Here is a 22,707-nt window from a genome sequence, read left to right on the forward strand (position 1 = left end):
TGGAGGATGAAAATAAAATCGATTACCTCAGGTTTCCCGGAGCCTGCCTGCAAAGACGTTCTGGAAGAGCTGAGGGTAAATTTGTGCCGAGAAAATAATACCAGGGATGGGATGGAGGCTGCGAGGAACCAAAGGGGCAAAGGGAACGCTGCCTTCCCAGAGCTGCCGGCCCGTTTCAGGTGCGCAGCCTAGTAAGGAGGTGGTCAAGAGTCTGGGAGCGTGGGTTCGAGTCCTGACTTCACCTCTCCCAGCAACTGACACGCCTTCATTCTCTGCAGGTAAGACTGGGGTAAACGACCAGAGCCACCCGTCACAAGCACGCCCGAGGATCACAGAGGCCCTATGGGTAAAGTGCTTCGTACAGGAGATGTCCGGTGTGAGTGTTCCATAAACGTTAGCTATTCCAAGTTTTCCCTTGCTTTTATGGTACCAGTTCTTAAAGGAATTGGACGCAGCCAGTGGAAAAGCTCCGTTAAATAAAAAGAGGCGAGCAAGAGGGCCCTGCCCATGACAGATTAGATGTCCGTGGAAAAGGAGACCAGAAGGAAAAGGGAGGAACGCCTAGAAAGAGGTTATAAAATGTACGTAGGAGGGTCCCTCCATTTAAAAGAAAAAAGAAATCTCTGCGTAGAAGCCCAAGACACAGGTCTAATGAAAGTAGTAGATAATAAGTCCTAACACAGGTCTTCAAACCGGATCTGAAATAAAACCTAGCAAAGCCAAGGTGGGGTTTGGACCGGAGGATAGAGGAGGTAGGGAGTGGTGGAGGGAGGTGGCCCATTGCTTTCGGGGAGCCGCGCTGTTAATCTAGGGAGAGAGGCAGCGATGGGAAGGGCGAACGCCTGTGTTATTCTTGACCCGTTTCAGACACCGTACCCAGCTTCCTCTGGGGGAGGGTTTAACTGACCGGAAGCGGAAGTCTCGTTCTTTTCCGGTCTCCTCGCTTGTGGCTGCTCACGGTGAGTGTTTCTCGGGCCCTACGTGGGGAGTGGGGGGTAATCCGTAGTAATCCACGGCCGGGTGACGTCTGGGGACCCCGGGCCTGGATCAGAGGTGCGGGGGGAGGAGGATAGAGTGCGATGGGGCCGGTATTTCGGGGGTGCGGGGAGGGGAAGCGGGGTAGCCGCCGGTTCCCGCGTCCCATGGACGCTGACGCTTGTTTTCCCGCAGGTTCCGGCCGCGCTCTCCGCGCCTCGTCGTCATGGTGAGTACGACCCCTGCCTGGGGCCTTTCCGGGGTTGCGGGGCGAGGGCCGAGGGCAGGGGCGCCTGTGCGAGGGTCTCCGGAGCCCCGAGAGGGGCTGGTGGGCTCGACCATCCCAGAAAAGCGTGTCTCTACGGTTGATTTTTTTTGCTTTGTGTTGCAGCCTCGCAAAATTGAGGAAATCAAGGACTTTCTGCTCACAGCCAGACGAAAGGACGCCAAATGTAAGTGAGGGTCTAGACGAACGAGGGGAAAGGGTCGCGCGGGCGCGGAGCCGGCCCTGCACGGGCTCGGGCCGGGCGGCTGTTTAAGCCTGTGCGTGCTGTCGGGGAGCAGTGGTTTTGGCGGGTCTCGCGTAAGAGAAGCTGGTTGGCCGGTGTGTTCTCTTCCTTAGCTAACTGTGGACGTTTAAGAAACGTCCTAAGGTGTTTTGTTCGTGTGTGTCCTCCTGTATACGGTAGGTGCTCTGAACGGAACCCGTACTGGGTGAAGATCTGGAAATGCGCGTTTCGTAAACCCCGACTTAGTGCTGCAGGTTAGGCTCTGGGCTGAGGACAGGCCCTGCTCACAAGGAACTAAGTCGTTTCCCTTCTACGTGTGTTAGTGTCCTAGCTTGTAAACGAAGGGGAAAGTAATTGATGCATCAAAAACATAAAACAGCGAGTTTTTGAGGGACATGGGCCAGCCCCAGCTGCCAGCGTGTTCTCTCTACACTGTGGGAGGAGATTCTGAGGTTTGCCTTTGTTGTAGTTGAAGGAGGTTTGGGGAGCTTGTGCTTCATACTAGATCTTGAACTGCTTTAACCCGGAGTCATCTTTTTTGTGCTGCTCCTTACAGCTTTCTTTCCCTCCCAGATTTGCGCTAAAGAGAAAATCGGGTAACTCGTGAAAGTGGAGTACTCTCGGGCTGACTTACTTTAAGGTGGGCTAAGGCACCAGCCGTCTCTGACGCCCTGTGTCAGTGGTAGGGTGAAGCAGTGGCGTTCAGGAGAGCTTTTTAGGGAGTTCACGGGGCTTCAGGAAGAGTCATGTTTGTGTCCCCTTTACCTGAAACAGCTTGTTGCCTTTGATCCCCTGGTGCTGTGTGAACTGGTGACCACCTGTGGGGACAGGTAGCATCTGGTGGGAATGTCTGTCCTGCCGGGTGGTGGGGACCGCGGGTGACAGTGCGCTTGTGTTTTTGTATATACTGGGGTGCACAAAGGAAATGTGTCGGGTCAGCCTTAGTCCAGGCCAGGGAATTTGCTGTCACTGCCTGGGTTCAGATCCCAGCTCTACCAGCAGCTAGCTGTCCTTAGCAAGGTAAACACAACCCCACTGTTTTCTTTCTGTTGAAGAGGGGGTGATGACATCTGTCTCCTAGGATTGGTGCAAGGATCAGCTCAGACGATCTGTTAGAGACTTTAGCACCTTGAGCAAGTGACGCCAAATCCATCAGATTGCTTTGCATTTGAATTCTGGGAGCTTGATTTTAGACAGTGACCTGTGAGAGTAGGGGTCACGTTCCCCTGGATATGATAGGGTGCCCAGTGAGTGTTTTTTGAATAAACTTTTAAATTTTTCTTTATAGTTTAATTGTAAAATAAACATAAAGTTTTTGGTGTGCAGTTTACTGGCTTTGAGTACGTTCACATTGTAGTGCAACCATCCTTTTCCAGAAGTTTTCATCTTGCAAAACTGAAACTCTGTAACCCATTAAACAATAGGTTTCCATTCTCTCCCTCCAAGCCTTGGCCACCACCATTCTACTTTGTCTCTTATCAATTTGACTCTTCTAGGTGCCTCATGTAAGTGAAATCATCTGGTATTTGTCCTTTCATGACTGGCTTATTACTTCATTTAGCATGATAGCTTCAAAATTCATCCATGTAGGAGAATTTGTCAGGATTTCCTCCTTAAGACTAAATAATCCATTGTGTGGACATGCCACATTTTGTTTATCCATCCATCCATGGACATTCGGGTGGTTTCTGCCTCTGGCTCTTGTGAATAATGTTGCTGTGAACGTTGTACAAATATCTCTTGTTGCTGCTTTCTGTACTTTTGAGTATATTCCTGTAAGTAGAATTGCTGCATCATATGATGTTGAATAAACATTTTTAAGAGATGAATCTGCCTTATCTTGCGAGGGTTCAGTTAGTTTATAGATGTACAGCAGCTACTAGGGACGACGCAGTATACTTAGCTTTGGGAGGAATGTTAAGATAGCAGAATAGGTTGGTTTGAGTAAATATCCATGTGCCTGATTTATTAAAACATGAGCCAAGGCAGCCAGTGCCTTGGGCAGGGCCACAGAGCTTCTGCTTCCTGTGACATGTCCTACCGCTTTAGCAGTTATCGGCAGAGATGGAGCTGTGGGTTGTGAGTCCAAGTTAACTGTGCTGTAGAAGTCGGAACGAGGAACTTGACAGGTGCCTGACATGAGTAACCTGGGAAGCGGATGTCTTCCTGCCGCCAGAATAGGTGCCGGCCTCATAGAAATGCGTTGACGCTTGTACATAACCAGACTGTTTGCTAAATTTCAAACCTTGCGCTGTTGAATTTTGAGCACAGTTGGGGCTCTTTATTGTCTGAGCTGTGTTCCTGAGATAGAATTTTAAAGCAATAAAGAGCCCAGAAAATGTGTTCTGCTCAAATTTGAGGAAAAGCTTCAGTACATGCTCATCATGTCGGGGGCGGTCCTGAAGGAAGAGCCTCCGCATCGCCCCCGATGGCATCTCATTTGCAGAGTTATTTCTAGAAGGGTGGTGGAAAGTTCTTGATCTCGGCAGATAATCCGTCTCCTTACTTTATGAACTACTTTCATCCCTTAAAAAAAATAATAATAACAAGGTGGACACAGGATGTTCTAGGATGTGTTCAGTTTACCAGATACTACCTGTGTTTTAAATATAAACATTAAGCTCCAGGTTCTTGAGTATTAATGTAAGGGAAATGAAGATTTCTGACATTATTTTTAAATACTGAGCTCAGAGGAGGGCGGGGGGTCTTGTTTTCTGTTTCAACAGAAGGACAGTGGAGGGAGGCAGGCACAGCTGTCACACGTGCCACTTCCTGCAGGACTATAAAGCAGGTGGACTTTGCGCCCTCTCCTTTCTGTGATACAATTTAATTGTTAATTCTGGTCTCTGATAGCGGTCAAGATCAAGAAAAATAAGGATAATGTGAAGTTTAAAGTTCGATGTAGCAGGTACCTGTACACCTTGGTCATCACAGACAAAGAGAAGGCAGAGAAGCTGAAGCAGTCCCTGCCCCCAGGTGAGTGAGGCGGAAACCCCGGGGAGGGGGAACAACCTGGAATGTGGAGGGTCCCTGTGTCACCATCTTGTTTCTTGACTTGTCCCCAGAATGAGGAAAGTCCATTCTGTGGTTTGTCTAAGTGTCTGCTCTTGCTGTGGGTGTAGTGCAAGGAATATGCGTGGTTCTCAGAGGTTAGATCCCATACCAGAAATCGCTTCCGTGGCCAGAGGAAAGTTTGTTTCACCCGCTTCAGTGCTTTCCTAATGCAGCATCATAACAGCTGATGCTTATCCTGTGTCACTCATTTCATCCTCACCACAGCCCTACAAGGTAGGTAGGTGCGGGTATATTGATGACCCCCATTTTTATAGGTTGAGAGACTTATTAAATACAACAGGCCATGCGCATAGGTTAAGCATAGGGGCCTGTCCTGGTGGTGGAAGGCTCAAAAGGGCAGCTGGGAGGAAACTGCCCCAGGAGCCCAGAGGGGGTTCTAAAGGCTGCTTCTTCACAGTGAGAAGTCAGCCAGCACCACTTGCCTTTGTAAGACTAACTGGAACATCTTTAGAAAGGCTGAGAGAGGGAACGTTTTTATTATCAAACACTGACTGTTGATGTTTTAAGCAAAACCGTCCTGGTGGGCTTAATTTCTGAGCTTTGCGAGCCCTCTTTAGCTTAAGTACAAAATCCAGACAAGCAGTAGTAACTCAAATAAAATGAATAATCTTCTGAATGGCTTACTTTTGGTGTCTCTTTTCCTCTAGGTTTGGCAGTGAAGGAGCTGAAATGAATCACTCACACCGATTTGAACTGTATTAAAATTTTTTTAATTCTCAAAATGGCCTTTGTCTTTGAGGATGGGGGGTGTGGGTGTTACTTGGAATGGCTTCTGGTGGGACTAGGGTGGGGGTCCTGGTGGCTCCCTTGTTGCATCCCTAATCTTGGGCTGTGATCCCAGCGGACAAATAGAGCCATCTTTTTTTTTTTTTTTTTTTTTTTTTAAGCCTAACTTTGAAAATAAGTAGATGGAAATAGGCAGTTAAAAGAGCCAATTATTGGTGGAAGTGAAGCCAGTCTGCACTCATGAGATGTAAAAGTCATTTAGGTAAAACGAGCTCCCTGGTCATGAAAATGATAGTTAAAAGGAGGAGTTGATTAGCCTTCTTGGAAATGGCAGTAAATGAAGCTGTCTCTTCCTCAGAAGGTGGCGGCGCTTTTGTGTCTGCCATGTTGAAATATTTCTTTTTTTTTTTTTTTTTTTTTATTTATTTATTTATTTATTTATGGCTGTGTTGGGTCTTCGTTTCTGTGCAAGGGCTTTCTCTAGTTGTGGCAAGCGGGGGCCACTCACTATCGCGGCCTCTCTTGTTGCGGAGCACAGGCTCCAGACGCGCAGGCTCAGTAATTGTGGGTCACGGGCCCAGCTGCTCCACGGCATGTGGGATCTTCCCAGACCAGGGCTCGAACCCGTGTCCCCTGCATTGGCAGGCAGATTCTCAACCACTGCGCCACCAGGGAAGCCCTGAAATGTTTCTTGATGCCGAGGTGGATGTGTGATTCCCTCCCCTCCCTTGACTAAGACACTTGTGTTCTCAGGCACAGGAATGAAAATTCACTCTTGTGTGTTTCCTAAGTGCTACTCAAGATTAAGTGGAGCTCGGGAGTGGTACTTGGTGCCGTGAGATGAACGCAGATGAGAGGACGGTTTAGATGAGGGGCTCTGAGAAGAAGCCTATGAGCTAAGCATGGAGATGAGTGGATGTTAGCCCAGCGAAAGGAACCCCTGGAACCCAAAGACCCGGTGTGAAACCCAGTTGACATTTAAAGGGAGGAGCCAGAGGTCTGACCCCGGACCTTGATTGAGGCAGTGCAGTGGTGGATGTGAGGATAGGACATGCTGCTCAGGTGCGTGAAGGCCCAGATCCCCACGTAAGGGGTGTAGGTCCCAGCCGGGCCTGGCTCCTTGGGGATTCAGTCCTGCTTCCACTACTTGCTGACTTGAATGATCTTGAGAAACTACCTCCGCTCCCCCTGCGCCAGTTACCCATCCCGGGGAGGACTCCAAACAGGAGACAGTCAAGCACAGATGGGGCAGCACTTAGAAGGCAGAATCGCCTTCAGCAGTGGGCGTTGGTCCCCTGTGGCCAGCGAGTGCACGGTGGCAGGGCAGTTCACTTACATGCACCCCTCCTGCCTCATGGAAGGACCCCCATCCCTTCCCCACAGAGAGCAGTATAGAGGGCCAAGTGTTTTAGGAGGCACACATTTTTAAGCAGGGAAAGTCATTGAGCTTGGAATAAGGAAAGTTTCCACACCGGTGACAATGACGAGCCCAGCACAGGTCCTGTGGGCTCATTACCCTCTGGCCAGGAAGTATTCCCCAGCCCGAGGACCAGTCTCAGGCAGCTGAGTGGGGGTCGCCAGGGTGCTTTCCAGCACTCAGTTGCCATCAGGTTATGGCAATACCCGTTTCAGTGGTTTCAGAGTCCAGTGAGCTACAATCGAGGTTAGGGTCTTTCTTGGCACGGATGTGCAGGTGCACCACGAGGTGGCGCCAAACTACGGCAAATGAGCGCCGGCCGCCCGGGAGGGTCTGGCCGTGGTTTACACTGAGATCTACGCCCAAGTAGCCAAGTGCCTGAGATCGTTTGTAGGCTTTTTTCTATAAGAGTTCGAGGCATGTGAGGTCCTTTTTCAATCTAGTCCTGAAGAGTTCGGGTTTTGTTTCCTCCGGCACAGGGGTCCTCGGGTGCTCAGTGGTTGGCGACCGGCCCGGATGGGGCGCCTTCAGCGGCTCCCAGTCTTGCCCGCCCTTTCATTGGTCCAGCTTCCCAGGAAGAGGGCGGGTTTACCACTTGGGCTCCCTTTGTCCCAGCACATTTTGCAGAGACCAGCCCCAGTTCCTAGGATACAAACCCCGCAGGCATTTGTCTAGAGAAGGCGTCCTTTCAGGCTGTGGTTCTCAGCCCCGGTCTGTGCCTGCCAGTCATTTAGGGCACTTTTTAAAAGTTCGCTGAGGCCAGGGCTGATTCCAGAGATTCTGCGTAAGTTGGTTTGATGCATCGGTCTGTGTTCACGCCCTCTGGTGCCCAGGGCCGACACTGCCTTTCTGAGGTCAGCCGGTCAGCTTGGGTGAGCTGGTTCCCGCCACGCCAGATGAATGGGGAGCTGCGTGGGCAAGAGGGCTCTTCGACCCCCGTAACGAGGCCCTGGGCGGTCTCACGTTTCTCTTCTGCTTCTCTGCTTCACTGGCGTCCTGTCTAGGTCAGCAGGCCTCCGGGGAAGCAGCTAGAAAGGTCACTGTCTAGCTGGGTGCAGACCGGCCCAGCAGGTTTGTGTGTTCCAGGCTGCACCCCGTGGCTGCGGTGATGGCCCTGAGGGTGGGCTTGTGCAGTCAGCGTCTTCAAGTGTGGGCTGCGGGCCCGTCCTTCCCCCACCCGTTCTGTCTCTGGGCCCAGCCCCGGCTCCAGCAAAGTCGATGCTCAGGGTTCACTCCATGCCCTCCCCCTCCCTTCTCCCCTAAGGCACTTGCAGTTCGCAGTAGAGACTCTAATCTTCCTAGAGGAATGCCAAATCCTCCTAACTTCCGGGTCATTGTGGCGGGGATCTGCAGCTGCAGCCAGAGCCGTTGACAAGGGGTGGCGGGGGAGGGGAACGTGTCTGTGGCACCAGGCGGTGCCTATCCCGGAGGTCCCGGGGCTGCGTGGGGGCTGCGTGGTCACGCTGGTTATTGGCGCCACCGAGGGCCCTACGAAACCGATTCAGGTCCGTCTTCCTCAGCTACCAACACGGCCGGTTCAAGACCAAGACCCTGACCAGGGCCTCTGGGGCCATGTGTGGTATGGCCCGGGCCTACCTTGACAACTTCTTTCTCTCTCTTTTTAAAAATACCTTTATTTTGGGAAATTCCCTGGCAGTCCAGTGGTTAGGACTCAGAGCTTTCACTGCCAGGGGCCGGGTTTGATCCCTGGTTGGAGAACTAAAAATATATATATATATATATATTTTTTTTTAAAGTAAGGCTGAGATATAATTTACAGTGAAATTCACCCTTCTTGGTATGCAGTTCTTTGTACTTTGACAAACATGTACAGTTGTGTAACCAACCCTGCAATCCAGAGAGAATATTCCCACCACCCCAAAGTTCCCTCTTGCACCCCAGCCCCTGGCAGCCTGCCACTGATCTGTTTCTGTCGGTGCAGTGTGCCAGTCTCTCCTTCTTGCCACTCCCCTCACTCCGGGGTTTGTATTTACTGATTCCACTTCGTCCCCTGTGGACCTTGGTCCCTGACCTCACAGTGTACTGTCCCCCTGCTCCGGATCCATCCTCCCCCAGGACGCTGGGAGTTAACCCCTCCTCATCCTTCAGCTCTCACCTCACGCGTCGTTCTTCAGGAAATGTCCCACCCTCCCAAGACTCTGTCCCGATTCACACACCGACACCGGGCTCTTGAAAGCACTTTGGCGTGGGTGGGGGGGCTGGGGTTGTAGTTAATCACTGAGCGGGATAAATAAAGGCTGCCTCCCCTCACCTATTAAACTTTCCATGCAGGCAGGAACGTGTGTTTTTCTCATCACTGTATTCCCTAGAACGGAGAAGGTGCTCAATCAAAATCTGTTGAATTAATGAAAGGAAACCCCAATGACAGGAACGGTGCTCTCCAACTTCTGTGCCTCAGCTTTGGGCCTGCGCAGATCGGACGGCCGCAGTCAGGCTCAGGGAACCTTGACCCGGACCGCGACCTCCCGGAGGAGAGAGAGGTCTCGACCACAGAACAGGACTCCATCTCCCAGCCCTGGATCTCTGATAGGGGAAGGGGCGTGTGTGGTCTCTCCCCCTCTAGCAGCCACGCTGGAGTTTCACCCGCATCCACCCCGTTCCCCAAGCCAGAAACCTAGAAGTTTCTCCCAGGTCTCTTTTCTCACCGGTGTCTCTACCCACCTCGCTACCACCTCTCAGACTGTCTGCAACTCAAGCCTGATCCCTTCAGGACCCCTTAACCGCCCCACACCCACCTCACCGACCTCAGGCGGCCCTTTACCCTGCCCTGGACCTTGTCCCAAGCCTTCCCCCTCCTTCCCGCCCCGCGCGTCCCGCAGTCACGACACGCTGTTTGGGTCGCAGGACGGCGCGTCCCTCCGCGAGGCTCTGTCGGATCCGGGACTGCCCCCATCGCATCCCCCGCATCCTGACGCGCTGACCCTGCTCTGCTTTCCTCCAGAACATCGCTAACCTAGCACGCTGTCCGTCTTCACGTGGGCACTGCTACCACCTGCCGCTAAACTGCGATCCCCTCCCAGCCAGAGCTTCCATCCTCTTTTGTTCACGGACAGAACAGTGCCTGGCACGTAGTAGGCGCTCAGTAAACTTGTGTTCTCGACGGTTCTGGCGTCTCCCTGGGATGTCCGGCCCTTCCCGGCACTCCCGGTGCTCCCTCCCCTCCCCTCCCCTCAGGACAATTCCAGGGTCTCTCCCCAGAGGACCCGCCCCGTCCCGCCCTGTCCCGCCGGCTGGTAAGAATCAGCTGCTTCTCTTAATCCCCGGGGCTTTCCAGGCGGCACCCGTTAGTTGTTCGGGCAGATGGGCTGGGCGCTCCCGGGGCAGGACCATGTCTTTGAACCCACGTGGCTTACAGAGTGAATGCTCAATCACGGTTGAGAGTGAATTCGGAACTAGTGACCCAGGACTGGGTCCCTTCCTTCCCCAATCAGTCAGTTCGCTACCCTCTAAGAGCGCTAGGAACGGCCGGCCTCGCCTCTCGCGCCATGACTGCCCGCGGCACTCAAAGACCCCCTACATGCTTGCTTTGATGATACGTGACCAGAAGCCCGGGGACCTAGAGAGTGCTGTTCAGAGACAGATTCAGAAGCCTTCTGGGGGCTGTTTCCACTGCTCCTTCCGCCTCTCTCGCCCGTGGGGCCAGGACAGATTCCAGACCAAAAACACGCTTCAGGCTCTTCGGCGTGACCCCTTAACGCCGGAGGGTGAGCACAGGGCGAGGAGCGCCCCCACCACGGAGGGGGCGGGGCCGGCGCGCGCTCAGGGGGCGGGGCCGGGGCGGGGCCTGGGGCGGGGCGGGGCCGGGGCGGGGCCGGGGCCGGGGCGGGGCCGGGGCGGGGCCCGGGGCGGGCGGGCGCGCGTCCCGGGCCGGGCGGCGGGCGGCGGGCGGCGGGCGGCGGGCGGCGGCCGCAGCGGGCGGGCGCACTCCGGCAGAGCCATGCTGGCGGCGCGCGTGGAGTATATCGCGCCCTGGTGGGTGGCGTGGCTGCACCGCGTCCCGCACGTCGGCTTGCGCCTGCAGCCGGTGGACAGCACCTTCAGGCCCCGCGATGAGAGTTACCAGGAGGTGAGTCCGCGCCGCCCCCGACCCGGCGCCCCAAGTCCCGGCGCCACCCCTCCCGCCCTCCCAGCCCGCCGCTCTCCACAGGCGTCCAGACCCCGCCCCCCACTCTCCCCGCAGCCTCTTCGCCCCTCTCCCCTTTCCCCGCGAGTCCTTGGCCCACGGCCCTCCCGTCTGGGAACCTCATGGGCCGGGACAACTGGAAAGATGGGAGTTAAGCCGGCCGAGGGACACGGGGGGGAAGGGCGCAGAGGCTGCCTGCGGGGGGGCGGGGAGGCCGAGCGCCGAGGGGGAGGGCAGCGCCGCGGGCGTAGGGGCATTTGTGCCCGTACCCGGGCATTCCGCCGCGCCAGCTGCGGCGATGCTGAGGTGCGCCCCGCCGTTTTCCTCCTTCTGCGGCTACACGACGCGCTCTCTCTGGGAGAAGTTTGGGCAGAACTGACCGGAGTCTCCCGGTTCGTCTCCGCAGCAACCCTCCTCCCCAGCCCCTGCTTGCAGCGTGGAAGCCGCTGCCAGCACCTCTACTTGGGCCCCTCCTGGAAGGCGACAGAGCTGGGGGAGAGGGGTGTGGACCCTCAGCTACGGGTGGATATTTGGGGGAAGGCAGGTGGCCCCCATCAGCCCCATCTCACACCAGCGCACCCTCCTTCTCTGTACAGACACACCTTCTAGGCCCTGGATTTCTGGGGTCTTAGCGGCTTGGCCAGCCACTCGCCTCATCCCTGCAATTCTCGCCTTGCCCTGCTCTGCTGGCCTCCGCGGTTTCCGCACCCCTGGGGGGAAGGGGCGCTCCCCAGGCTTCCCCGCCCAGACGAACTGCAGAATCTCCCAGCCTTCTCCGCTGTGGCCCAGCCCACTCCAGCCCCTGTGGCCAGGCTGAGTAGTTTTCTGTTGGGGCAAAGATTCCGGGGCCTGGAAGTCCAAGATGGGGCCCATTTGTTCAGCACTAAGCGCCCGTCTCAGGACTTTGACCCCCGGCGGCCTCTGCCTGCGTGTCAGGCTCTCCGCGGTCTCCCGGTGTGAGGCCAGCCAGGGCAGAGCAGGGCCTCCAGCGAGGCTGAGCAGGGAGTCGGCTGTTCACCTCTCCGCTGCCAGGACTCTCTCCTGCAGGGCGCCCGCGATCCTGATCCAGTAGGGGGTGCAGGGCGCCAGCGACAGCGAGTCTAATAATAACCCCGAGTGTCCCCGTCACCCTCGGGCCCCAGGCAGATGGTGCCTGCCCTTCCAGAAGGAGGAGAGAATCAGGACCCCTTCCTGCTCTTAGGCAGGGATCCGTCGCCCGGTTTGGCTTCCCGAGTTCGTTTCCTTCCCTGTCTGCCTGCCCCTCCCTGTCCCCAAGCCCTGCCTGGGGAAGGCAGTTCCCTGAGAATGTAGCCACCTGGGGAGAGCTCCAGGGAATCTTCCGCTCCCAATGAATGCATGAAAAGAGGCGGATATGATTTCAGAGACAGCTGTGTTGCTTGCGTACTGTGTGTGTGTCCGACCCCACGTCCGTGTGTCCCAAACCCCGCGTCCCAGATCCTGCCCCTGGGCTCTCCAACCATAGCTTTCTCCTTTCCCCCGGAGGAAAAGTAAACTCTCGGCCTGGGTGGAGAGGACCTTGGTGTGTGGGGAGGGGTGGTAGGGCACTCCCCCCGCCAGAGACAGCTCCCGTCTGGCCAGCAGCTGTGGTTGGCAGGGCCTGAGCCTGGGCCACCCGCCTCGGTCCCCTGGAGAGGTGCCAGACGAGCCAGAGGGACCCACTCACAGCCCCTGCCCCTCTCCTCCCAGGGTTCAGACCCTGACACACTGCTGGCATCCCCAGGGCCGCTGCTCCCCAGCCGCCTAACACCCAGCCCCACCCCTACCCTCCATGTCCTGCTTAGGCCGCCTGAGGGCTCTGAGTGGGAGATGAGTCTGGTGAGCCTGGATGGGAAGTCTGGCTCTGGGTATTTATTTAAGGCGGCTCCTATTTTGGTAAGTTCCCCTGTTGTCTGACCGTGGGTCTCTCCTGGACGTCCCCATCTTCGTCCCCTTCCTCCTGAGCGGCGATCACCGCCCGAGTCAGGGCACCACGTCAGTTAACGCCCTGGATTGGACACTTTCTGCTGTCAGTCATCTCAGTACTCAGCACACTTGCCTGGGGAGAAGCCCAGTGCCGGGCGGGGAGGTCACGTGATAACCAAGGCCTTCTAGGCTCAGCGCTACAGCAGCTGAGTAGCTGGGACGGGGGCTGTGCCATCCAGCTATCTGCGTTGGAATCCCAGTTTTGTCACTTGCTGTGTGACCATGGCAGGTGTCTGTACCTCTCTGAGCCTCACTTTCCTCCTCTGCAAGTATTAAATGAGATGTCCCTTGAAACATGCTTAGTACTTAGAGGGTCCTATAGCACGTGATAGGACCCAGTGACGCAAATCATTACGCAGACCGGGAGACTCCTTGAGGTTCAGAAACGTGTCCAAGTACAATAACCCATGGAGAACACAGACGGAAGATCTGTGTCTACAGTCACTGATCCGGAAGGACTGAAAGACTCATGCAGAGGGGGCTTCAGCTCATGCCCCAAACGTCCAAGTGAACAGTACCGTCCTGTGGTACTGTGTGTGTGTGTGTGTGTGCGTGTGTGTACACAAAGATTAAATGGAACTGGGAACAGGCAGTGCGTCCTGGAAAGCTCCGGGGTGGGGACAAGCCGTGCAGGGGATCTGGAAGGCAAGGAGGTCTAGGAGTGAAAAGCAGGTCGCCTGGTGACTGGGACATCCTGAGCAAAGTCAGTTCCCAGAACTTCCTTGAGGAAGCAGAGCTCCCAGTCACTTTCTGGGGTCTTGGGGAGCCATGGAAACCCCCTGATGGCTGTCCTTCCATCCCTCCCTGCCAGTGGACTTGACCCTGAGTCCTCGCTCAGGCTACCTGGGCTCCATCCACCAGGCTCTTGGGGAGGTCGTGCCCGGTCTGTGTGCAGAGGCAGGTGAGGCGAGCCCCAGGTGGAGGAGGGCGCCCTGGCCCCGCTGGGCCCCCAGCCCCATCCGGGGAAGCAGCCCAGACCTCTCAGCCTGAGTCTGCTGACCTCTAACCCGGGGAGAAGGAGTGGAGATGGAGTGGATCCCTGCTTCGAAGGGCTACTAAAGGGACCCGATCAGTTAGTGGGTGTAAAGCATGTGGCCAGCGCCCGGCACTTCCTAAGTTGTCACAAGCCCTGCTTGGCAAGGAGGAAGCCCCAGCTGGCCAGGTGCCCATTGGACAGAGTTGGGGACAACAGAAAGGGCCCCTGGCACTGCCCCCAGCAGTGACTCCCAGAACAAGCCACTTCAGTTTCCTCCTTCAGTTGCCACCGTCACCACGCACCCACCTCCCCGGAGAGGTGGGAGACCAGACACTGAGGGTCTACTGTCCTTGAGAGGTCTGGAAGCTCCAAAATGCTGCGCAAAGGTTGACTGTTGCTTCTGCCGACGTGCAGGAGCCTCCTGTGTGCTCCCTGTTCCGTCTTTCCTCGCCCCGCATCCATAGCCCAGCCGTTCTCTTGGGACGCGCATGAGGAAGTAGAGGAGACGCTCTTAATTTTTTACACGGAGGCACGGATTTCCGTGTGTTGACCTTAGGTGGTTCTGCTCATAGACTCCCCAGAGAGTCCCAAGTGTGTGTCCTTAGGCGGGGGGAGGCGGCGAGGGAGGGGCTAGACCCAGAACTATAGGGCTCCCCCAACTTGGGGGGCAGTCCTCAGGAGGAGAGGCCAGGCGGGGAGGCCCGCCGGCAGGATTTGAGAGGAGCCGAGCTTGGGAAGAGGAAGCCGCCTTCGCCCAGTCTGAGCCCTGAGTCACGGTCAGCGGGACAGTCACGCTGCCCCCTGCCCCCAGGGGTGGAGGGACTTCACCCTTATCCAGTCACTGCCTCTCCCTCCAGCTCCTCGCCCCCTGGCCTCACCCCTAGGCTGGCTCACTCTCTGTCTCCTGGGGTCTCGGGGCGAGGGGCGCTCGGGCTGTTGCCCACTCCACCCCCACCCCAGTGCAGGAGCCCCTCGGGGTGCAGCTGCAGCCTCGGCGTTCCCAGAATGCCAGTCGGTCACTGCTGCCCCCAGCTCGGGTCCTGGGTTTGTGCTCTGGTTTCTCATCACAGAGTGACAAACCAGAGCTAATGGAAGTCACTGCGATGAGGGGAGAGGCCCGAGCCCTGACACGGGGGCTAGGGGCCGGGTGCTGGGCGGGACGGCGCGGTGGTGGCCGCAGGAGATGACCTGGAAAGCTCCTTTCTCGGCTCTGTCGGAGCAGGAGGTCTTGTGAGCAGAGCTCCTGGCTTCCTCTGGACGGGAGGTCCTCCCTGTAACGCCCTCCCCCAACCCAGGCACATGGGGGCCTGCAGTGTTAATTAGGGGCTGGAAAATAATTGCCCGTTGGCCAGCCGGTGACATCAAGGTGGCCGTGGGAGATGGCTCTCCAGGCTCCTCTTCCCTCCGCCCTCCAACTCCTCCTTCCTCTAACCCTAACCCTAACCCCTCTGCCCCTGCCCTCGTGCTCCCAGCGCCTGAGGAAAGTTCTGGAGGGGAACTGCTAACAAAAGGGCCTCCGCATTTGGGTTTCCCAGACAGGGCCTCCCCAGGGCTGGGCTGCATCAAGGGTAATCGAACTGAGGCCAGACGCCCAGCTTGGGGAGCCCCCCACCCCGCCCCCCGGCCTCGGAATCCCAGGGCCCTGCGCACGAGACGGGGCTTGCAGGAGGTCAGGAGGCCGGAGTGGGCTGTGAGGCGTGAAACGGGGGAGCCAGGGCAGGGGCTCGGGGGGTGGGGACGGGCTGTGGTTTGGAGAGATTGAAAGGGCACCAACCCAAGTCGAGATTACTTCCTGGAGGTCCTTCCTTGGTGGATGGGGCCCCATGAGAGAGTCAGTGGGTTTTCCTGTTTGGGGGGAGATTGAGGGTGAGGCTGTCCAGGGCAGCTGGGGGGAGGTCTGGTGGTTAACCAGTCTCTAATCTATACAAAAGCTTTATCCAGCTTTTTGTTACTTTCTTTTTAATTAGGATTAACTTATAGGGAAGTGCACATCCTTAAGTGTACACCTCAATACGTGTGTGTGTGTGTGTGTGTGTGTGTGTGTGACACCATCCCAGTCAAAGTGTATTCCTGACCCCCCAAGGAGGCTCCATCCCACTTGATTCCCTCCCAAAGGTAGTTACTATTCGGACCTCTGTCACTACAGATGAGTTTCTCTGACTTCGCATCTTACGTCAGTTAAACCACACAGTCTCTGCTGTGTCCTCTGGCTTGTTTCCTCCACCGTTACATCTGTGAGATTCTCCCGTATCACTGGCTGTCGCGCAGTTTACTTTTCATAACTGCGTCGTATTCCATTGTGTGGCTCCAATCCCTGTTATCTATCTGATCTCTTGTTGGTAGACATTTAAGTTGTTTCTGGTGTTTGGCTATTACCGCAGTGTTAGGCTGCTGTGAACATTCGTGCATGTATCTTGTGGGGGACATGAGCCCTCCTTTCTGCCAGGTGAGTATCCAGGAGTGGGGTCGCTGGCTCTTGGGGTATATGCACACTGCACAGTGGTTTGCAACTTGTGAAGGGGGTCCTGGGCTTTAGCAGAGGGGCCTCAGCCTGCAAGGGGATGGCCAGGACAAAGCTTGGCATTTTTTTTTTTTTTTTTTTTATGGCTGTGTTGGGTCTTCGTTTCTGTGCGAGGGCTTTCTCTAGTTGTGGCAAGTGGGAGCCACTCTTCATCGCGGTGCGCGGGCCTCTACTATCGCGGCCTCTCTTGTTGCGGAGCACAGGCTCCAGACGCGCAGGCTCAGTAATTGTGGCTCACGGGCCCAGTTGCTCCGCGGCATGTGGGATCCTTCCAGACCCGGGCTTAAACCCGTGTCCCCTGCATTGGCAGGCAGACTCTCAACCAGTGCGCCACCAGGGAAGCCTCCAAAGCTTGGCATTTACGTCCACCCCTCAGGGGCGCTCTGTATATCAGCTCTCTGCTAAGCGAGTCTGAAGAAAAGGTTTAGCTGCTATAAACAGTTTGAGAAAGTCTGTTGATACTAATCAGTGCTTCCCCAACTTCAATGAGATACAGGTCTCTTGGGATCATCTCTTGGTGCAGTTCTGATTCACTGGGTCCAGGGTGGGGCTTGAGACACTGCGTTCTGCATTTCAGAAGATGTCAATGCCGCAGGGTTGGTGAACTTCACTTTGAATAGCAAGGCTCTAAACCCCCATCCTTGCCTTCTTCCCCTTGGCCTGCGGCTACAGGGCCTCCAGTGAGGGGCATGGGCTGGGGGCCGGCTAGTGGCAGCTTCTTCCACCGTCTCACCAGGCCAGCCTCCTGGCACAGTCCATGGGACAGGCCCAGTGGCCCTGGCCCGGGAGCCCCAGCGCCTGCCACCCAGGAGAACTTCCTCAGGGGGGTGTGGTCAGGTCCACTGGGCCTTCCCAGCTACCTGGAGGAGGAGGGCTTACCACCCATGCTGCTGAGTCGGGGGTCGGGGAGCAAGTTCCTGGCAGTACCTAAGACATATTTATCCCAGGTGGAGGTGAAAGCCACACTTCGTCACATCCACCCTGAGCCATCTCTCCTGTCCTCTTCTGGGCTGTCCCCACTGCTTTGGCCATTTGTCCATGAGGCTCAGAAACCTGTCGGTCCAGGTGACCAGCAGAGCAAGTCAAGTCAGGGGTCCGCAGGCTGGCCCAAGCCCTCACGGGCCCGAGCGGCTGAGTGGGCTCAGCAGATACCCTCTCCCCTGTGAGGCTCTGCCCACCCCCCTCCAAGACGACCCCGGGCCTCGGGACTGCAGACCCCAGCCTCTGTGTTCAGGGTTGTCCCCTGGTGTGCGCATGCTCCTGCCTGAGTCTTGTCTCCCCCTTAGACCAGAAGGGTCCCAGTGTCTCCCCGACTCTGCTGCTCACCCTGCCCCGACAGCCCAGACTGGAGCGCTGGGGGCTCTGGGCTGGGAACGACTCGGGGCACGTGGGCAGCGGGGCGAGGCTGTCCGCTCAGGAGCCTGACTTAGAGCCAGGCCCAGCCCTGGCGGGCGGCCACCAGTCCTGGTGCCATCGGGTGTCCATCTGGCTGAATCAGGAGATTGGAAGGCAAGGAGTGGGGGGCTCTGGGCCTCCTGACAGATAGCGGCTCCTTCTGTAGGACCCTGGGTTGCTCGGCGGACCTGAGACGGCATTTCCTCCCCCCTTCAGAATTCTGGGCTTTGCTGCCACAATTGGCATCTGGGGGTCGCCGTCCCTTTCAAGATGTGATGAGAGGGATGCCCCAGGTGCATCTCCTGACGTCTCCCCCCTCCCCCAGCGCAGAGTTGGCCTCTGGTTGAGGATGTACCCCGATACCTGGAACGAGGCTCGGTGGGGCAGATCCGCCAGGGCATCCCTTCCCTGCCCTGCGACAGGCCCCACTCAGCTTCTGAGACACCCCGCCCAGCCCCGTGTCCTCCGGGAGGCCTTGGATGCTCTGATCCCATGGACGTCCGTCTCCTTGTCTCCCTCGGTCACACAGAGCACTGCCCACAGACCTCACTGTCTGGGGATGATTCCTGCCTTGTCTCTTGAGCAGCTCAGAACATCCATCATCAGACAGGGCCTGGTCCGCACCTGCATCCAGGTGTGTAAGCCCCGGACCTGGGGGCCAGGCTTGAGCCGCTCCTCCTAACGCCACTTGTCTCGTGTCCTTCCCCACCCACACCTAAGCTCCTCTGCCCCCCACTCCCCGCCCAGCCCGAGGGCAGGGCGCTTCCCAACACCCCTGCCACCCATTGGAGCGAATGCTGACCCAAGGCCTCTCCCTCCTCAGTCGCTGCTGTTCCTGGGGCTGGTGGCCGCCGTCGGGCTGGGCCTGAACCTCGTCTTCCTCGCGGCTTACCTGGTGTGCGTGTGCTGCTCCCTGCAGAACAGTGCGGTGCAGACCAAGCGTCGCCACCCCTGCTGCGTCACCTGGACGGCCGTGGTGGCTGGGCTCGTCTGCTGGTGAGTGTCCCTCCGCGCCGAGCCGGGCGGGGGGTGAGGGGGTCTCCGTGTGAGGCTGCGAGGCGGACACAGCGGAAGAAAAGTGGGCCTGACCATCTGGGTCTTGCCAGTGGTCAGCCTGATGACCAGGACACCCCTTCCTCGCCCTCCACTTCCCGCACCCCCCCCCACCCCGCCGCCGGCAACCCCCAAGTGGCTCATCAGCTGTCTGGCCACGTTCTCCTGCCTGAGCTCCGGGTACCCGGATGGGAGGGCCTGTCTCCAGGGTGAAAGCTGTGCCTTTTCTCGCCGAACAGTGGGAATCAGATGCCCTGGATGGCGAGGGGAGGTTCCCGAGCAACCCTAGCCCCTGCCCCAGGGCGGGCCTCTCCAGCCTGGCAGCGAGCTCCCTGAGCAGCTGACCAGCGACGTCTCTGCTCTCTGCGTCCTGTCCCCTCCCAGCGGCCGCCCGGGGTCTGCGATCAAAGTCTGACTCCAGTCCGGATCAATGCCATCTTCTCACAAGATCAATAGCTCTTAGCGCCATCAGCTGGGTCTTCTTTGCTTCGGATGGTGAAGTGAGGCTTTCTAACTTTGTGTCAGAGCCACGCTGCCCAGGCCATGTACACACACACACACACACACACACACACACACACACACACACACACACGGGCCTTGTGTTCACCAGTTCTATTTTTCTTGTTTTTGTATCTACAGAGGTTTTTTCAAAAGCCCCAGTTCCTCCTGAAACGCTCCGGGGGGTGGTCCCGCTCAAGGCGTGGAATGCCTCGTGGCTAATTGTCCATTGTATCCAAGAACCCACAGCACTGTCTGGGCAGCAGGACAAGAGGCAGATGGGGCTCATCCCTAGCGGCTCACCTCATCCCCAGGGCTGTCTTCTCCGTTAGATCACGTTCAAGGTCCCGTCCTGCCTGCAGTGTCAGGAGCGTCTAAGCCAAAAGATAGGCAAGAACTCAAAACAGCTTTGCAGGGGTGACAAAGCACCAAGCACGTGGAAGGGGACCAGGGCTGGGTGAGACGTGCGGCCGGGGCTTAAATCATAAACTTAAAGGAGAGAGTTTGAGCCACGGTCACAAGTTCAAAGACAAGTATGACTCCCAGCAGAAAGGAGCCTCGTGCAAAGTACCTGGTATTAAACAGCCCCCTCCTGAGAGTAAGGTGTGCAGGGCAGGCAGGGAGAGACAGGATGGAGACGCCAAAGAAACCAGCAGTGCTTGCTACGCAGGCAGCCCTTTCTCCTATGAACTCAGATTTTTCTGAAAAAAATACTGCAGATGACAGAAGAATACTTTGGAACAGTAAGAATGACTTCGGGAGGTCAATTCCAATAAGTAATCATTACCTGCCGCTTAAGGAAAACTCAAAACGGGAGTGTATGTGGCACAGCTCCTTCAGAATTCTCCAGGTTACCTGTGCCAGGCACGAGGGAGCCGGCGATAAAAACAGCCACCAGTTCTGCCTTCTTGTAGCTCTTGGTCTGTTGGGAGAGACAGAGGATCGTATGCTTGTTTGATTTGAGTACTTATGAATTAAAGGGTAATTTTGGAGGCAAGGCATAGGCGTGAAGTTGGATGGCCCACTCGAGTCGGGCGTTAACTGGGTGACAAGGGCACCAAGACCAACGGGATGAGAAGACGTGAACTAGGCAAAGGTGGGGGCAGGCTGGGAGGAGATACTTCCATGCAGAGGGAATTGGAGTGTGTGCAAAGGCCCTGTGGTGGGGGGGAGAGGGGGAGCAAAGCTTTTTGTTTTTAACTTATGTTATTGAAGTATAGTTGATTTACAATGTTGTATTAATTTCTGCCGTACGACAAAGTGATTCAGTTATTCTTTTTCATATTCTTTTCCATTATGGTTTATCCCAGGATATTGAATAGAGTTCCCTGTGCTGCACAGTTGGACCTTGTTGTTTATCCATTCTGTATATAATACTTTGCATCTGCTAACCCCAAGCTCCCAATCCATCCTTCCCCCACCCCGCCTCACCCTTGGCAACCGCAAGTCTGTTCTCTGTGAGTCTGTTTCTGTTTCGTAGATACGTTCATTTGTGTCATAGTTTAGATTATTCCACATATAAGCGATATATGGTATTTGTCTTTCTCTGTCTGACTTACTTCAGTTAGTATGATAATCTCTAGGTCCATCCATGTTGCTGCAAATGGCATTATTTCATTCTATTTTATGGCTGAGTAATATTCCATTGTGTATATGTACCACATCTTCTTTATCCGTTCATCTGTCGATGGACATTCAGGTTGTTTCCGTGTCTGGACTATTGTGAATAGTGCAGCTATGAACATAGGGGTGCATGTATCTTTTTGAATTATAGTTTTGTCCAGGTATATGCCCAGGAGTGGGATGCACAAAGCTTTTAAGGCACTGAGAGAAGCCAGTGTGGCTGGAGCAGAGGGGCGGGCGAGGGGGCTGGGGTAGGGGTGCAGCAGGGTGGGGGTATCAGCAGTAAGTGCAGTGGAGGTCCACAGTTACCTTCACTGGAGCTGTGCTCACATTGGAGCCCAGTTGGAATGAGTTGAGGGAGAGAAGTGGGGATAGGGGGTCAACAAAAGCAGAAGGAGAAGGGATACGAGGTGAGGTTGAGGGGATTAGGAGGGGAAGGTCTTGCTGAGCTCTGACAGCAAGGATCCCAGAGAAGAAGGGAGATTCAATCCTTAGAAGAAAGAATGAACAAGGCAAAAGGGATATGAGGAGAGCTCCCGTTGCTCCTCTCTTTGGGGGGGACAGTGGTTTAATATTTGAGAAAGAGAGTGGTGCTGTTATACCAGAGAGGGGGCAGAACCACAAACTTGTCTCAGAAGACCGGGTGCAATTACACAGCCCCTCCTGAGCCATCATCTCCGATAAATCCATAGACTATGAGAAGACGCAAAAGTAGAATCCTCCATCGTTGAAAACAGGGAAAGGGAGATTTAAAAGGATGGGAGAGCATTGGCTTGAGGCCGAGTCCCCAGAAAACACTGGATCGTGACACAGAGAACCAGCAGAGAAAGTTAGAAACACAAGGAGCAAACGAAAGGTGTTTTTCAGAACATACTGAAATTTAACAGATGGAGTGACTAAATAGAAGCTCCTGGAAATACAATACGTTTAATGTATGAATACTTCTGCATTTGATCAAGGTCTTCCCAGTCTCCCTGTGGATGCTGTATTTACAGATTGTGTGGTGGTGCGGTTAAGTGGATTCAAAGCTGGCTGAACAATTCTGGTTGAATGCAAAGAATACTGATTTACTCATGGCTTCACCAAACTGTAGCTGGTGCGTGCATGCGTGCGTGCGTCAGACACGTGAAGCAGATAGGAACCTTGTTTTAAAATGCACATTCTCAGACCATACTGGTAACAAATGGGTGCGGTGTGCCCCCCGCCCCCGCCCCCACCCCCACCTGCGCTTTTAACAGGTGATTCTGTCCTGTGGTCCATGGACCACTTCCTGAGAAACCCTGAATTAGGGGTCAAGGGCACCCTGGAAGGAGGTTTCTATAACAGTCTCCCAGGGGATTCCATCCCAGGTCCTGCCCTGTTTAAAGAAAAAGGGTAAGCGTTTGCACACGTGCCTTCATCTTTCCCCCTCGCAAAATCAGCGTTCTGGATGAAAACTCAAGGAGACTGTTTAATGAATCTTGAGAGGACCGCCAATGGTGTGAGTCAGATAAAGTATGATCAGTGACAGAGGCAAGACTTCGGATGATTTGTTCAGGCTGGAATGTTGGGCTAAAACCAACTAGATGAAATTTCACAGGGATGGATTTAAAGTTCCGCTTTTGTTTAAAACAAAACAAAAAGCAATACGGCAATAGAGGAAGAAGGGACGCCTGGGCTTAGCGGCAGTTCCTGGGGAGAAATCCAGGGATATTAATGGACCACAAGGTCAGTGACAGGGAGGGAGGACCCCAGGGCATTAGCCCCCGGTGCTCGGAGCTGGAGGGACCAGCTGGGCTTGGGTGCTTCACTCAGAGGCCACGTTTAAGG

The 22,707-nt window shown here is 55.7% G+C and overlaps 2 protein-coding genes across 6 annotated transcripts in view; both read left to right on the forward strand.

Annotated features, from left to right (window-relative positions):
• The first annotated feature begins 974 nt into the window (after nucleotides 1-974).
• Nucleotides 975-5,281, forward strand: RPL38 (ribosomal protein L38). Of its 2 annotated transcripts, none has more exons than XM_082442332.1 (5): nucleotides 975-1,053; nucleotides 1,171-1,204; nucleotides 1,367-1,427; nucleotides 4,338-4,460; nucleotides 4,550-5,281. In XM_082442332.1, the coding sequence occupies exons 2-5, from the start codon at nucleotides 1,202-1,204 to the stop codon at nucleotides 4,552-4,554; spliced, it is 192 nt and encodes a 63-aa protein (XP_082298458.1). In that variant the 5' UTR covers nucleotides 975-1,053; nucleotides 1,171-1,201; the 3' UTR covers nucleotides 4,555-5,281. The 2 variants fall into 2 exon arrangements, with proteins under 2 accessions (XP_082298458.1, XP_082298457.1); XM_082442331.1 differs by having other exon boundaries at nucleotides 1,007-1,053; nucleotides 5,207-5,281.
• A 5,320-nt stretch (nucleotides 5,282-10,601) lies between these two features.
• TTYH2 (tweety family member 2) overlaps nucleotides 10,602-22,707 on the forward strand; it is a 39,229-nt gene continuing 27,123 nt past the window's right edge. For 3 of the 4 annotated variants that reach the window (XM_082442469.1, XM_082442468.1, XM_082442471.1), the window contains exons 1-2: nucleotides 10,602-10,789; nucleotides 18,545-18,717. In XM_082442469.1, coding sequence (XP_082298595.1) covers nucleotides 10,661-10,789; nucleotides 18,545-18,717 — 302 coding nt within the window. In that variant the 5' untranslated portion in view covers nucleotides 10,602-10,660. The remainder of the gene's footprint in view (nucleotides 10,790-18,544; nucleotides 18,718-22,707) is intronic. The other variant, XM_082442470.1, reaches the window with a different exon arrangement.

The sequence above is a fragment of the Balaenoptera physalus genome (genome assembly GCF_965194825.1).
Source record: "Balaenoptera physalus genome assembly, chromosome: 20".
In the NCBI taxonomy this organism is placed as follows: Eukaryota; Metazoa; Chordata; class Mammalia; order Artiodactyla; family Balaenopteridae; genus Balaenoptera; species Balaenoptera physalus.